The following is a 13,986-nucleotide window of genomic DNA, read 5'->3' on the forward strand; positions in this document are numbered from 1 at the left end:
TCAATAATCTAGATGATGCTCTAGCTCTTCTGTTCTGTGCTGGAACTTTCTATATTGAAACTATCCTAGCAGAAGTTTCAGTGTATGGTGTGTGGACCCCTAAGTGTCCACAAGGGGAAATCTGTTTTCATCATAATACTAAAATGCCTCTTGACCAGATTCACGTTTGCACTGATGTTACAAAAGCAGTGTGTAGAGTGCTGGTGCCTTAACATCATGGCTGTAAACTGTCATGCATCGTAGTTACCTTACCTCTTTGCGCTTTCAGTTTTTAAATTTCAAGGCTGATATGGTGGTATATATCTGTCCTCTCTTTACTCAGGAGATGGAAGTTTTAAGTCAGCCTGGACTACCCTATTTCAGAAAAGAAAGAAAGGTGGGGAGAGGGAGAGAGAGAAAAAGGGAGGGAGGGGAGGAAGGAAAGAGGGAGGAGAGACAGAGAGGAGGGGGAAGGAGAGAGAGAAGTGTTGCTGCTGCCTGCGGCTTATGTCTGTGATCCTAACTACTCAGGAGGCTGAGATCTGAGGATCACAATTCAAAGCCAGCCCAGGCAGGAAAGTCTGTGAGACTCTTCTCTCCAATTAACCACCAGAAAACCGGAAGTGGCGCTGTGGCTTAAGTGGTAGAGCACTCACCTTGAGCTGAAGGCTCTGGGCAACTAGGCCCAGAGTTCAACCTCCATGACCGACAGAAAAAAAAAAAGAGAAAGAAAAAGTGTCACTAGGCACCAGTAACTCATGCCTGTAATCCTACTTCGAAGGCTAAGATGAGGAAGATTGCAGTTCCAGGCCAGCCCAGGCAAAAAGTTTGTGAGATTTTTTTATCCACAGAAAGAGTGTGTGGTAGTATGCACCTGTCATCTGAGCTAAGGGAGTGAGGTGTAAATAGGAAGATTGTAATTCCAGACGGGCCTGGGGGAAACTACAAGACCTTGTCTCAGAAATAACTAGCAAAAAGGGCTGGAGATAAGGTGCAAGCAGTAGAGAATATCCACCCTTGCAAGCAAGAAATCTCAAATTCAAACCCCAGTACTGCTGGGATTGAAAAAAAAAAAAAGATTGAATAAAATATAGTTTTACTAGACAAAGCAAGGACATCTAAATCTAAATAGTTGGTTATACATCTTAGTATTGAGTGTAACAAAATGGAATGTAAAGATAAAGCATTTCTGATGCAAACCCAGTATGGTAGCTTTGAGAAAAACAACTTGGCAGTTGCTGTTCAGAGTTTACTCTATTCTTTTGTCTAAAAGAATAGAGTGAACCAGTTGTTTTATGGAAAACAATTGATAATATTTGTTGCTTATGATAGGATTCAAGTTTTTCAGTGAAAATAATTTTGAATGATCCTTGAACTTTAAGCTTTCATATATATATATATATATATATATATATATATATATATATATATATATATATACACACATATACATATATATATATACATATATGTATACACACACACACACACACACACACACACACACACACACACACATATATTTGTTTTGTTTTTGTCAGTCATAAGGCTTGAACTGTGGGCCTGGGCTCTGTCCCTCAGCTCTTCAACTCAAGGCTAAGTGCTCTGCCACTTGAGCCACAGGGCCATTTCCAGTTTTCTGGTAGTTTATTGGAGATAAGAGTCTCATGGACTTTGCTTTGAACCATGATCCTCAGATCTCAGCCTCCTGAGTAGCTACAATTATAGGCATGAGCCACCAGCTCCCGGCAAGCTTTCCAATATTTTTAAATGTTTCTAACAAGATTGGAGCTGATGTTAATGAATATTATTTTACATATGATGTAATGAGATATGCTAATATTTAGAAGTATTTTCCAAGTATAGTGTGTGACGTTAAAATGAAAGTATGGAACTGTGCACCTGTGGTTCATGCCTATAATCCTAGCCACTAAGGAAGTTGAGGCCTGAGGATCATGGTTCAAAGCCAGCCCAGAAGACAAATCTAAGATGAGAAACTTATCTCAAGTTAAAGAGCAAAAAGGCAGGCATGGTTCAAATGATAGAACACCAGCCATAGTGAAAAAAAGAATGTGCAAACCTGAATTTTTTTTTGGGGGGGGAATTAAGTTTGGATAAAAGAACTCAAAATTTAAGGTACACAACTGGATTTTGATGTGACAGTATAAAGTGCTTATTGATGTGTTTCAGATTCCAAACTGCAGTTAACTTTAAGAAACAGCTGCCTCTTATGTTCTGATATACCTTCATATACCTTAACCAGAGCAAGCAGGAAAGGCCATGAGACTCTTATCTCCATTTAGCCACCAGAAAACCAGAAGTGGAGCTGTGGCTTAAAGTGGTAGAGCACTAGACTTGAGCAAAGAGCCCAGAGACAGAGCCCAGACCCTGAGTACAAGTTCCATGATTGCAAAAAAAAGTATATTTTATAAAAGACATATTACTTACATTACCATGATTTGAGTATTATTAATGGGTTATTTTTAAATTAATAAAAATTGACATGTTATTAGTATTGATTTCTATAAACATAAATATAGCACACAAGCAAAAACTCAGGCTCCTCAAGAACCATAGAGTCCTCGAACACTTCCCTACTGGCCAGTGACAGATAAGACTGTGCTGAGGATGATAATGAACTTAATGCTGAACAGGGATTTCTGTCCTAAGCCCATACATAAGAAGGATGTATGAATGTCCCTAAATACCTCTTTTCCCAGAATGGACGTGATCTCTCCATCCGGTCCAGTGGTAGCCGGCACATGAAGAAGCAGACGTTTGTGGTACATGCGGGAACAGACACAAATGGAGATATCTTTTTCATGGAGGTAGGTGCCTGGTTCTGAAAGAACATCTGAGAGACACAAGGAATCCTTATAAGTAATGACAGAATAGTTATTTTATCTTATGTATCTTTATGATCAACTTGCCATTAAATTATGAGATTATGCAAATAATAATATAATAGGTGATTCCCCACCATTTTTTGCTTTAAAATTTTTAATTGTTATTATAAAATGGATGTACAGATGGATTACAGTTACATAAGTCAGGTAATGAGTACGTTCCTTTTTGGACAGTGTCACCCTTTCCCTTGCTCCCATTTTTAATATATGTAGAATAAGTGATATAATCTTATTGTCCATAAATCAGGACCCCATAAGGCCCTGTGCTAACTCTAGTGTAACGCTACTTCCACTTCAGTTTCTTACTCACCTCTCCCCTTTATCCTATAGACAACCTCTTTTGGGGTTTGTTTTTCAAAGGGTTTTTTAAAATTTACTTTATTGTTATTATAGAGGTGATGTAAGAGGGGTTACATTTACATGAGTCAGGTAATGCGTACATTTCCTTTCATTCAGTATCATCTCTTTCCTCATTCTCTCCCATTCTGTCCCTCCCATCTTCACCCTCAACTTGTATAGTTTACTTTCACCAATTGACAACGTCTTTTATTGGTTGCCTTTGAATGTTCCAGTTAGTTTTTATGCAAACAATAAGATCTGAATATAAATTCTTATTTTTCTCCTTTGTTACAGAAAGGTAGTAAAAACCTCCCAGTATACTATTTTAAGTTGTCCTTACTTATGGACAGCGTGACTGGATCATCTCTTCACTCGCCTATACCTTGTGTTTTCATTAAACATCATCCAGCTCTCTTCTGTAACAGAGCAGAGAGCTTTTCCATTCTTTTTGTGTGTATGTGTCAGTACTAGGGCTTGCACTCAGTGCCTGGGCACTGTCTCTTAGCATTTTTTGCTCAAATCTGGTGCTCTCCTTCTTCAGCCACAGCTTTACTTCTGGAATTTGGTGATTAATTGGAGATAAGAGTCACATACTTTCTTGCCTCAGCTGGTTTTGAACCATAATCTTCAGATCTCAGACTTGTGTGTAGTCAGTATTACAAGCATGAGCCACCAGCGTTTGGCAGTTTTCCCAGTCTTTCTCTCTGGCTACCTGTATCTCACTGTGTGACCATGCTATAATTTACTTGCTCACTTAGTACATGTGGATCCTTGGGTTAATTCAAGTTCTTTACTATTGATAGTAGTGCTTTCTCTAATGACACTATGCCTACTAAATTTTATGTATTGAAGGTGCCTCTGTAAGGATTCTGAAGAGCAGTGCATTTGTAATTTTGGTTGATCTGACTCAAGTATCTTCTTAACATATCCTCAACCCCTTTATTGGAGTATAATCTGCTGGCTACAAGATCAGTTAAAAGGTAGCTATTTGAGCCAGGCACCAGATTACAGGCTTACACCTGTAATCCTAGCTACTTACAAGGCTGAGATCTGAGGACCAAAGTTTGAAGACAGCAAAGCCAGTTGGTGAGGTTTTTATCTCCAATTAACCAACAAAAAGTGGGAACTAAAGGTATGCCTCAAGTGGTAGAATGCTAGCCTTGAGCACAAAAGCTCAAGGACAGGGCACAGGCCCTAAGTTCAAGCCCCTGGACCAGCACCAAAAACAACAACAAAAAACAATAATCAAAAAAAGATAGCAAAATGAACTCCAGGAAATGGAACAAGAAGTTTATTTCTTCACCATTATTTTTGTTTTCTTTTCTTTTTGTGGTGTGTGTTCGTTTATCTCTCTTGGGGAGGGTAAAGGGGGCATAGAAATGGGTGGAGGGACGAATGCAGCAGTAGTGCTCACTAGACACACATTAAAAATGAACTATACATCTTACAGGTGGGGGTGAGAGCCAAGGGAAGGGGTGACATCGTCCAAAAAGAAATGTATTCTTTACCTGACTTACGTAACTGCAACCCTTCTGTACTTCACCTATATAATAACAATTTTTAAAATGTATTATAAGGCTGGGTGCCAGTGGCTCACACCTGTAATCCTAGCTACTCAGGAGGCTGAGATCTGAGAATAGCAGTTGGAAGCAAGCTAGGCAGGAAAGTCTGTGAGACTCTTAGCTCTAATTAACCACCAGAAAACCAAAAGTGGTGCTGTGGCTCAAGTGGTAGAGTGCTCACCTTGAACTGAAGAACTCAGGGACAGCATCCAAGCCCAGAGTTCAAGTCCCATGACTGACAAAAAAAAAAAAGGGAAACCCTGACCCAAGTTACTTCAATAATAAATGGCTGTACCCTTCCCTGTAAGTGTGTAAATGTGAGTTCAAAAAAAGATAGATATTTGGAAAGACTTAATTTTTTTAAGTACTGGGTTTTTAACTCAGTGCCTTGTTCTTGCTAGGCTGGGCCAGGCTGTGCTCTACCACTTGAGCCACACCTCAAACCCTGCTTTTTGCTGTTATTTCATACTGGAGGATCAAACTGTGATCCTTCATATCTTAACATTCTTTGCTGGGCTTTAAAAGTTTTCAAACTATTGGAAAGTAAAAGTAAGGGCTAGAGGTATAGCTACGTGGTAAAGTACACAAGGCCTTAGCTTCAATTGGAAAAAAGAAAAGTAAAAAAGGTGTAAACTTTTTTCTCTCTGAAACCACTTTTTAAACGTTTGGTGCAGCCAGGTTCAGGTTGTTCACGCCTATAATCCTAGCTACTCAGGAGGCTGAGATCTGAGGATCACGGTTCAAAGCCAGCCCAGGCAGGAAAGTCTGTGAAACTCTTATCTCCAATTAACCACCAGAAAAATTGAAGTGGCGCTGTGACTCAAGTGGTAGAGTTCTTGCCTTCAGCTGAAGAACTAAGTTTGGCGCAGGGCTGGGAATGTGGCTCAGTGGTAGAGTGCTTGCCTAGCATGCATGAGGCCTTGGGTTTGATTCCTTAGCACCACATAAGCAGAAAAAGGGGAAGTGGTGCTGTGGCTCAAGTGGTAAAGCACTAGCCAGCCTTGAGTTGAAGAGCTAAGGGACAGCTAGCACCCAGGCTCAGAGTTCAGGCCCCACAACCGACAAAAATAAATATGAACATTGCGTCATTGAATATCCTTGGCTATACATCTTTATCTTTGCATACTCACATGAGATTTTTCTACAGGATATATTCCTAGACATGAAATTTCCAGACCAAGATTATATATGGTCAAAATTTGCCTTCCCAAAGACTATACCATATCAGTTTTACCTCCCCTAAGCAACACAGGCAGTGTGACACATCATTGCCATCATTTCTGTGGTGTAGACATTCTCCTGACTCTGCCCCTCAGTTTTACATGATGATCTTAAAGTATTGTGAATGGTAGAAGAATACTATTGTGTTGTTTTTCTACTTGGAGACAACCACAGTGCCAGACAGAGCTGGAACTCAGGTTTCTAATTCCTACTCCGCTATTTTGAACTACAGCAATTACAATCTCTCCATTCCCACTTCTCACGTTTAATTTTTTTTTTTTTTTTGAGGCAGAATCTTACTGGGTTGTCTGGCTAGCCTTGAACTTGTGGGTTCAAGCCATTTTCCTCTCTCAGCCTCTTGAGTGCCGAGACTACAGGCTTACTCCACCATACTTGGATTGGCTTTTTCCCTCCCTCTTTTTCTTCCTTTTTCCCTCCTTTCCTCCCTCCTGCTCTCCTTCCCATTTGTTTTTTTTTTTCTCCAGTGATTTCTTATATCTTAAATCTGATCATTTTTTATGCTCCTTGTTTTTGTTTTTGTTTTTTTTTTGGGTTCGGTCGTGGGGCCTGAACTCTGGGCCTGGGCGCTGTCCCTCAGCTCTTCAGCTCAAGGCGAGCGCTCTACCACTTGAGCCACAGCGCCACTTCCGGCTTTTTTCTTTTTGCTTATGTGGTGCTGAGGAATCGAACCCAGGGCCTCATGCATGCAAGGCAAGCGCTCTACCACTGAGCCACCTTCCCAGCCCTATGCTCCTTGTTTGATCACTAAAAATTATCAATATGTTTTCATATATATCACATGCCAGGCATTTGTTTGGATGTAGTGATTATAACAGTGAGTATGACCGGCATGGCTCTAGTTACTCTTCTAGAGTTGACAAGCAACTGAAGAAATCAGAAGTCATAAAATGCAGTGAGCATTATTGAGAGATGTTTTGGGAACTAGAGGCATAGAGGTACATAGCAGAAGGTCTGGGAGTTGACAGTCAGCCCTCTGAAGAAGTGATCTTTGAGCTTGAAAGAAGAATAGAGATAATGATTGGAGTGAAGGAAGGGAAGGGCAGTCCAGGGATATTTGAGGTAGGCCTGGTGTGACTCAATGGATATATGTACAGAAAAAAAGGAAGGGATCAGGCATTCCTCCTCCATTTCTGGCTTGGGCAGCTGGAAGAGTGGTCTTCACTAACATTTACTCCAATAGGGGAATTTGAGAGACTGTTGGGACAAGTGGGTCTCATCCAGGAAAAGAAATTGGAACATTGAGCATGATGAGGGCTTGTATGGAGAAAGATTGAAGAACTATCAACATAATAATGGTGATCATATTTCTTACATCACGTTGATGTAATAAAGAATGGTTATTTTCTATATATCTGGCTGGTTTTTTGGTTTTCGGTTTTATTTTGTGTTTGTTTTTCAGTGCCAGTTATCAAACCAGGGCCCTGATATATGCTAGGCAAGCACTGTACCACTGAGCTAACTCATTTAATCTTCATAATAATTTTATTAGTTATTACTATTATGATCTTCACCAAACACATAAGGAAATTTAGATAAAAGAACTTACTCAACATGATGCAGCTAGGTAATGGTAAAACCAGAATCTAAGCCTAGGAAGTTTGATCACAGCCATCCTTTTACCTAGCATGCTGTTAATGTCCCCACAATAATTAAAACCATCAGAGCAGGTCAGTTCACTTGAGGGAGACTGTTGAACAAGAAGAGGTTATGAAATCCAGCATGGTGGCTCAGCCTTGTAATTCTAGTTACTTAGGAGGTAGAGATGGGAAGACTGTGGTTTGAGGCCCACCAGAGCATAGGAGTTTACAAGGCTCCATCTCAACCAGTGGCTGAGTACAGTGGTGTGTGTGTGTTGTCCCACCAACAAAGAATGTGGCTTAGTGATAGAGTGCTTGCCTAGCATGCATGAAGGCCTAGGTTTCATTCCCCAGTACCACATAAACAGAAAAGGCCAGAGCAGCACTGTGGCTCAAGTGGTATTGTGCTAGCTTTGAGCAAAAAGAAGCTCAAGGGGGCTGGGAAGTTGGCTCAGTGGTAGAGCGCTTGCCTTGCATGCCTGAGGCCCTGGGTTCGATTCCTCAGCACCATGTAAGCAAAAAGAAAAAAAAGCCGGAAGTGGCGCTGTGGCTCAAGTGGTAGAGCACTAGCCTTGAGCTGAAGAGCTGAGGGTCAGTGCCCAGGCCCAGAGTTCAGGCCCCACAACCGGACCCAAAAAAAAAAAAAAAGAAGCTCAAGGACAGTGCCCAGGCCCTGAGTTCAAGCCCCAGGACTGGCAACACACACACAAAAGAAAACACAAATAGGAGGGTTGCAGTACAGATCAGCCCAGGCATTTTTGAGACCCTGTCTCAAAAACAACCAGTATGAAAAGGGGGTAAGTGGAAAAGCAACCTGCCTAGAAAGTCCTCAATTTAAACCTCAGTATTGCCGGGCGCTGGTGGCTCACGCCTGTAATTCTAGCTACTCAGGAGGCTGAGATCTGAGGATCACGGTTCAAAGCCAGCCCAGGCAGGAAAGTCCATGAAACTCTTATCTCCAATAAACCACCAGAAAACCGGAAGTGGCGCTGTAGCTCAAGTGGTAGAGCGCTCGCCTTGAGCTCAAGAGCTGAAGGATAGCGCTCAGGCCCAGAGTCCAAGCCCCACGACTGACAAAAAACAAAAACGTAAACCTCAGTATTGCAATAATAATAATAGCAATATAAAAATTGGGTTGTACATTTGCTGCTTATGTGTGTGTGTGTGTGTGAGTGTGTGTTTGTGTTTGTGTGTATGTGTGTGTGTCCTGGAGCTTGACTTCAGGGCTGGGTACTATCCCTGGACTTTCTGCCTCAAGTCTAATACTCTACCACTTGAACCACAGTTCTGCTTCTGGCTTTTTGGTGGTTAGAGATAAGAGTCTTAAGGACTTTCTTGCCTGGGGTGGCTGCAGACCACAAACCTCAGATCTCAGCCTCCTGAGAGGCTGAGCTACCGCTGCCTGGCTGGCAGATTGCTTTTTAACGTATCGTTCTGTATTGAGTAATTTTTATTCAATAAGCATTGTATATGTGTCACTTGTGTAATTAATTTTTTAAAATTTTTTATAGCAACAGGACAGTCAGGATTAGAACTTATCCCTCTTGCTTCCTTTTTTCCCCCCTCCTTGATTATGTCTGCCATAATCCCTGCTTTTGTATTTGTCAAAGCTGATTCTTAAACATGATTGTCTGCTGTCTTAGTGCTTTGGGAATCAGACAACTCCAGTGGGAGGTGTGTGTAGGAATATGTAGGAGGCAGCACATGCCATTCTGCTGGGAGACTGAGTCTCCCTCATTGTACACAGCCTCCTTTCAATGACTGCTTCTTTCCTCAGTCCTTTTAGAAGACAGCATGTCCGTTAGTTCTGGGTTTGTGTCTCTACCTGGAGACCATGAGTAGGAGGCAGAAGACGTGACCATGTTGTGCCAGTTGTGCCACCTTTACCCTGTGGGATGTGTGTAGGTAGTGGGATGTTGGATGCAAGAGGCTTTCACAGGCCAGGACCACTGACTGCCTTGTACATGCTTCCCTAGGTATGTGATGACTGTGTGGTGTTGCGTAGCAACATTGGGACGGTATATGAGCGCTGGTGGTATGAGAAGCTCATCAACATGACCTACTGTCCCAAGACCAAGGTCTTGTGCTTGTGGCGTAGAAATGGCTCTGAGACTCAGCTCAACAAGTTCTACACTAAGAAGGTACTTAGGATCTCTGGGTTGGAAATTGGACCCTCAATAGGAATCAGAGGCCAAGTGTTGGGTTCAAATTCCAAAAGACACATCTGGAACCACTCTTTGGCCTCTAGTTGTTATATATGACACCTCCACCTGTCTCTGAGTCCTGGTGTTGGCTTGACCTTCTGCAGCCATCCTAGAGCAGGGGTTGAGGTGCCGTGGAGGCTGCTGTGACAGGACAGTTCTCTCCCTCCCCTGTGCTGCAGTGTCGGGAGCTGTACTACTGTGTGAAGGACAGCATGGAGCGTGCTGCTGCCCGGCAGCAAAGCATCAAACCCGGTGAGGAGAAATGGCCCCCTTCTCAATGCCAGAGGCCTCCAGGAAGCCAGGCTGTGGGATCTCCACCTCACCAGTTAGCTGATCACTTCCTCCCTCACCACAGGGCCTGAACTAGGTGGCGAGTTCCCTGTGCAGGACATGAAGACTGGAGAGGGTGGCTTGCTGCAGGTCACCTTGGAAGGGATCAATCTCAAGTTCATGCACAACCAGGTAGGCATAAGCAGCACAAGGCTTCATGGCCCTGTTCGATCACTTGTAATAAGGATCAGTTTCCAAGCCCTCAGTGCTTTCCCAGTGAACATGAGGGACAGCCTTGGGTCCGAGGGAGAAGTAGACAGCTGGACTGAGAGAGAAATCAGAGGGGAGGGGACAGTGACCTTGGCGAGACCAGCAGGCTCTGTGAAGGCACAGCAAGGAGCCTGCAGTGGGTGCCGGGAAAGAGAGTGAGACCTGGTGGCTATGCCGCCAGTCTGTTAGACCCACAGTGTGAGTGGGAGCGTCTCATTTGGCCCCTCTTTTCGTGTCTTTGCCTTCCTATATTCCCAGGGTGTGCTTCGCTTGTGGTTTTGCATTGAGAGTCTAGACTGGCTGATCTCCTCACATTTCTAGTGTGTGTGTGTGTATGTGTGTGAGTGTGTGTGTGAGTGTGTGTGTGTGCGCGCGCACACGTTTGCGCACACACATGTGTATGTGTGTGTACTGTGCAGCTTGTTTCTGCCCTCGTAGAGTGTGTGTGTTTATTCGCCTTTTCCTTCTGCTGATTCTTCTTCCTGTTCTTTCTCTTCTTTTGGGTGTTCCTACTTTGTGCGCTGCTCCACCGGCCCAGTACCCCTTCTTTTGATGGGGAGCACTTCAGGATCATCTTTTCCTTACTGTGATTCCACCCTAGGAGCTGACTTTTTTCTCCCTCCTGGTCTTTTAACACAGTGTTACTTTTTCTCTCAGTGGACATTCCTTAAGCTATTTCCCTCTGAGGCCAGCGCATCATCCCAGGTCCGTTCCCGGCTCTGACTCTTCACACAAGTGCCTTTCTTCCCCTTCCCTTGTGTCCCAGCTCCTCACCCTGAGGCTCTGAGCCTGGTCCCAATGTGACACCCTGCAGCCCCTGGCCAGGCAGCAGAAGCAGGGGAATCGGACATGTCACTCAGATGGGGCTCTCTCCCTCCACTCATAAGTTTAGCTCTCCTTTTAGGAATCAAACTGGGCAAGCTTTGGTATGACAACTGTCCATCTTCCTAGCAGCCTGATAGTGTATTTCCAGGCTGGGGCCTAGGATAGCAACAAACCTCTGAAAACTGGAGGGTCTTGGAGCCCAAGCAGGGGTTCTTTAAGCACTTTCCTGGACCATGAAAATGCTGGCTGACTCCATTTCAGTGCTGTGGCCCCTCTTTCTGAAGATGAACTATTGTTAAGCCATGCAAGATACTCTGCCTTGTCCTGTCCTTGGGCATCCCTCCCTCTCCCCAGGACCCCTGCATTCTCTGATTCATGTGCAAGCTGCTCACATGGGAACTTGGCCCCTAGGAGAGGCATTGTACAGACAGCAGACATGAGGACTGCCTTCCTGGCTCACCTCATGGTCTGACATAATGGGCAATGGCTTGTGGCCTGTCTTCTGCCACATGACAGGCTGTTGATGGGGAGGAGAGCTCTGGCCCCTTCCTGCAGAGTCGTAGAGTCTGGGGTAACAGATGGGAAAAGCACCAACTTGGAGTGAGGATGTGCTTGCACAGTAACTTTCTGATCCTGTTTCCCCATCTGTCAAATGGGGTAGCACTGCAGACTATGCCACGTAGGTGTAAGCCATCCAGTAACGTTTGTAACATTCCAAAGTGAGCGCTCAGCAGGTGGGAGCCATTGACACTATGACCACACACTAGATCCTGTGCCAAGGAAGATCCATCACTTCCCACCCCAAGGACAGTCTGAGGGGAGCTTTGCACCGTGCCAGCCCTCTGCGCCGGAGGAGGATGTATGGAAGGGTAGAGACCTGACGGGCTGAGTCGGGGACCCCTGGAGCACTGTGTCCTATGAGTGCTGCCCTGAGCAGAGGGTACGGGTGGGCAGCCCAGGCCAGCAGAGGGGGCCTTCGGGTTGAGTTGGACCATTAAAACTAACGCCTTCATTTCTCTCCCATGCTTTCTCCTCCGGCCAGGAGCGGAAGGTACTTGCCCTTTCTGCTTTCTTCGCTTCTTAGCGCTTTTGGTTGTGTGTGCGTGGATTCTTCTGTCTTCCCTTCGGAACTAGGTTTCCTGTGGGGGTGGGGCTCGAGCTGGGGGAAATGGGCTTTGTGGGGCAGGGGTGGAGCCTCTGGGCCTTACCCCACCCTCCCTCCCTCTCTTGCAGGTTTTCATAGAGCTGAATCACATTAAAAAGTGCAATACAGTTCGAGGCGTCTTTGTCCTGGAGGAATTTGGTAATTACACTATTTTGCTCTTAGGTCTGGACTCACATGGCAGTAACTCAAACCTTGGAGTTCCAGAGAAGGGACTAGGGGCAGGGAAAAAGATAAAAGAAGAAGAAGAACCTCTGCAGAGAGGTGAGGAGGAGCAGGAGTGACAGGGAGGAAAAGGAGCCTGGAGAAGAGAAAGGAAGAAGCAGGGTGAGACCGAACAGGGCCATACAAGAGTAAGGGGCCTTGGATGAGTTTCGAGTCTAGACACAGCACTGAAGAGGCCCAGTGAAGTAGCACCACCTTCCCTTGCTCAGCCAGCCATTGGTCAGAAAGTTCTGGGGCAGAGCATACTAGCAGTGCCCAGCTCTGCTGCGTCCATGTCGCCTGCTGCCATCTCTCTAGTAGCTCAGCACTCCTCCCTGGCACTGCTCTGGGCTCTGCCCAGCCTCTGTGCTAGCGGAGAGCATGGGGCACCAGGGGCCCCCCTGCTGGAGGCCAGAGAAGCCTAGTGAACCTCAGAGGCAGAAAGGCAGGTCTGAAAGCTGGAGCCATCCCTCCCCAGCAAGCGCTAAGGAGCAGTGTAGTGGGGTCTCACCCTGGGGCTTTGAGTTCCTGCTGTGTTTGTGCTTCATTCTTTTGTGCCCCTCATCGCTGCTATGAAAACCTTCGTTCTCCAGCAGGTAAAGTGACCTCAGCTCGGCTCGTGCTGCCTCTCCCCAGGCCCCTGCCTTGGGCCCTACCGTGGGTGGGCGGCTCCCTTCATCCAAACCAGCTGTGCACATCCTTTCTCTCCCTCTTCCTTCCCAACACGCCCCCCACCCCCACCCCGTGCTGGCTTCCTGGTTCCAAGTTCTCTACCCCATGTGCTCCCTTCTCTCTTCTGCCTGAGAGATATTTGGGGGACTCTTCCAACTCAGAAGAATGACCTGGGGCTTCTCACTCTGCCTTTGATGAGTTTATTCTCTGCTAACCCTGGGATACCCCAGATTCTACCTCCCAGGGTCAGAAGAAGGTGTGGCCAGCTCTCATCCTAGCTTTGCTGGCCCCCAGAGGGTGCCGCACCCCTTCTCCCAGGCTCCCAGAGGCACAGCAGTGGCTGGGCTTGGGGGTCTTACTCCTTCCTCTGGCCGGGCAGAGCCCTGCATGGCTGGGCAGGGGTGACTACTGGTCTTGCATTCTGGGCTGTGGATATGTGTGTATTTGCCTGATGCTCCCCATCACCTCGCTCCCCGGGTGCTGTACTTGCCTGTCTCCTGCTCCGTGTGTCTGCTCCAGAGCCCTCTGACGCTCTCCCTCACACAGGCAGGCCTCAGCTTCTCCTGCCACTCAGGGAAGGACACTCAAGTCTGATGGGTTTAGTATCATGTCACCCCTTCATCCCCCTTCACAACCCCCTGTTCAGGGGCTGGCGGTGGAGGGAATCGTGTTGTGGGCTGGAGACAGGGATGAGTTCACGGGCATCTCTGCAAGGTGAGGCACAGGCTAGAGACCTCTGTCTTCCCCCTCGCTGCCTCTCCTCGAAGACTCTGG

At 45.7% G+C, this 13,986-nt stretch overlaps 1 protein-coding gene across 16 annotated transcripts in view; it reads left to right on the top strand.

Annotated features, from left to right (window-relative positions):
• Window positions 1-13,986, top strand: part of Madd (MAP kinase activating death domain) — a 46,646-nt gene that overhangs the window by 31,034 nt on the left and 1,626 nt on the right. For 9 of the 16 annotated variants that reach the window (XM_042676575.1, XM_042676574.1, XM_042676576.1 and 6 more), the window contains exons 27-31: window positions 2,700-2,807; window positions 9,582-9,746; window positions 9,989-10,061; window positions 10,165-10,271; window positions 12,408-12,477. In XM_042676575.1, coding sequence (XP_042532509.1) covers window positions 2,700-2,807; window positions 9,582-9,746; window positions 9,989-10,061; window positions 10,165-10,271; window positions 12,408-12,477 — 523 coding nt within the window. The remainder of the gene's footprint in view (window positions 1-2,699; window positions 2,808-9,581; window positions 9,747-9,988; window positions 10,062-10,164; window positions 10,272-12,407; window positions 12,478-13,986) is intronic. The other 7 variants (XM_042676584.1, XM_042676588.1, XM_042676586.1 and 4 more) reach the window with 1 other exon arrangement.

The sequence above is a fragment of the Dipodomys spectabilis genome, unplaced genomic scaffold, assembly GCF_019054845.1.
Source record: "Dipodomys spectabilis isolate Male_0828 unplaced genomic scaffold, ASM1905484v1 ptg000030l, whole genome shotgun sequence".
Taxonomy (NCBI): Eukaryota; Metazoa; Chordata; class Mammalia; order Rodentia; family Heteromyidae; genus Dipodomys; species Dipodomys spectabilis.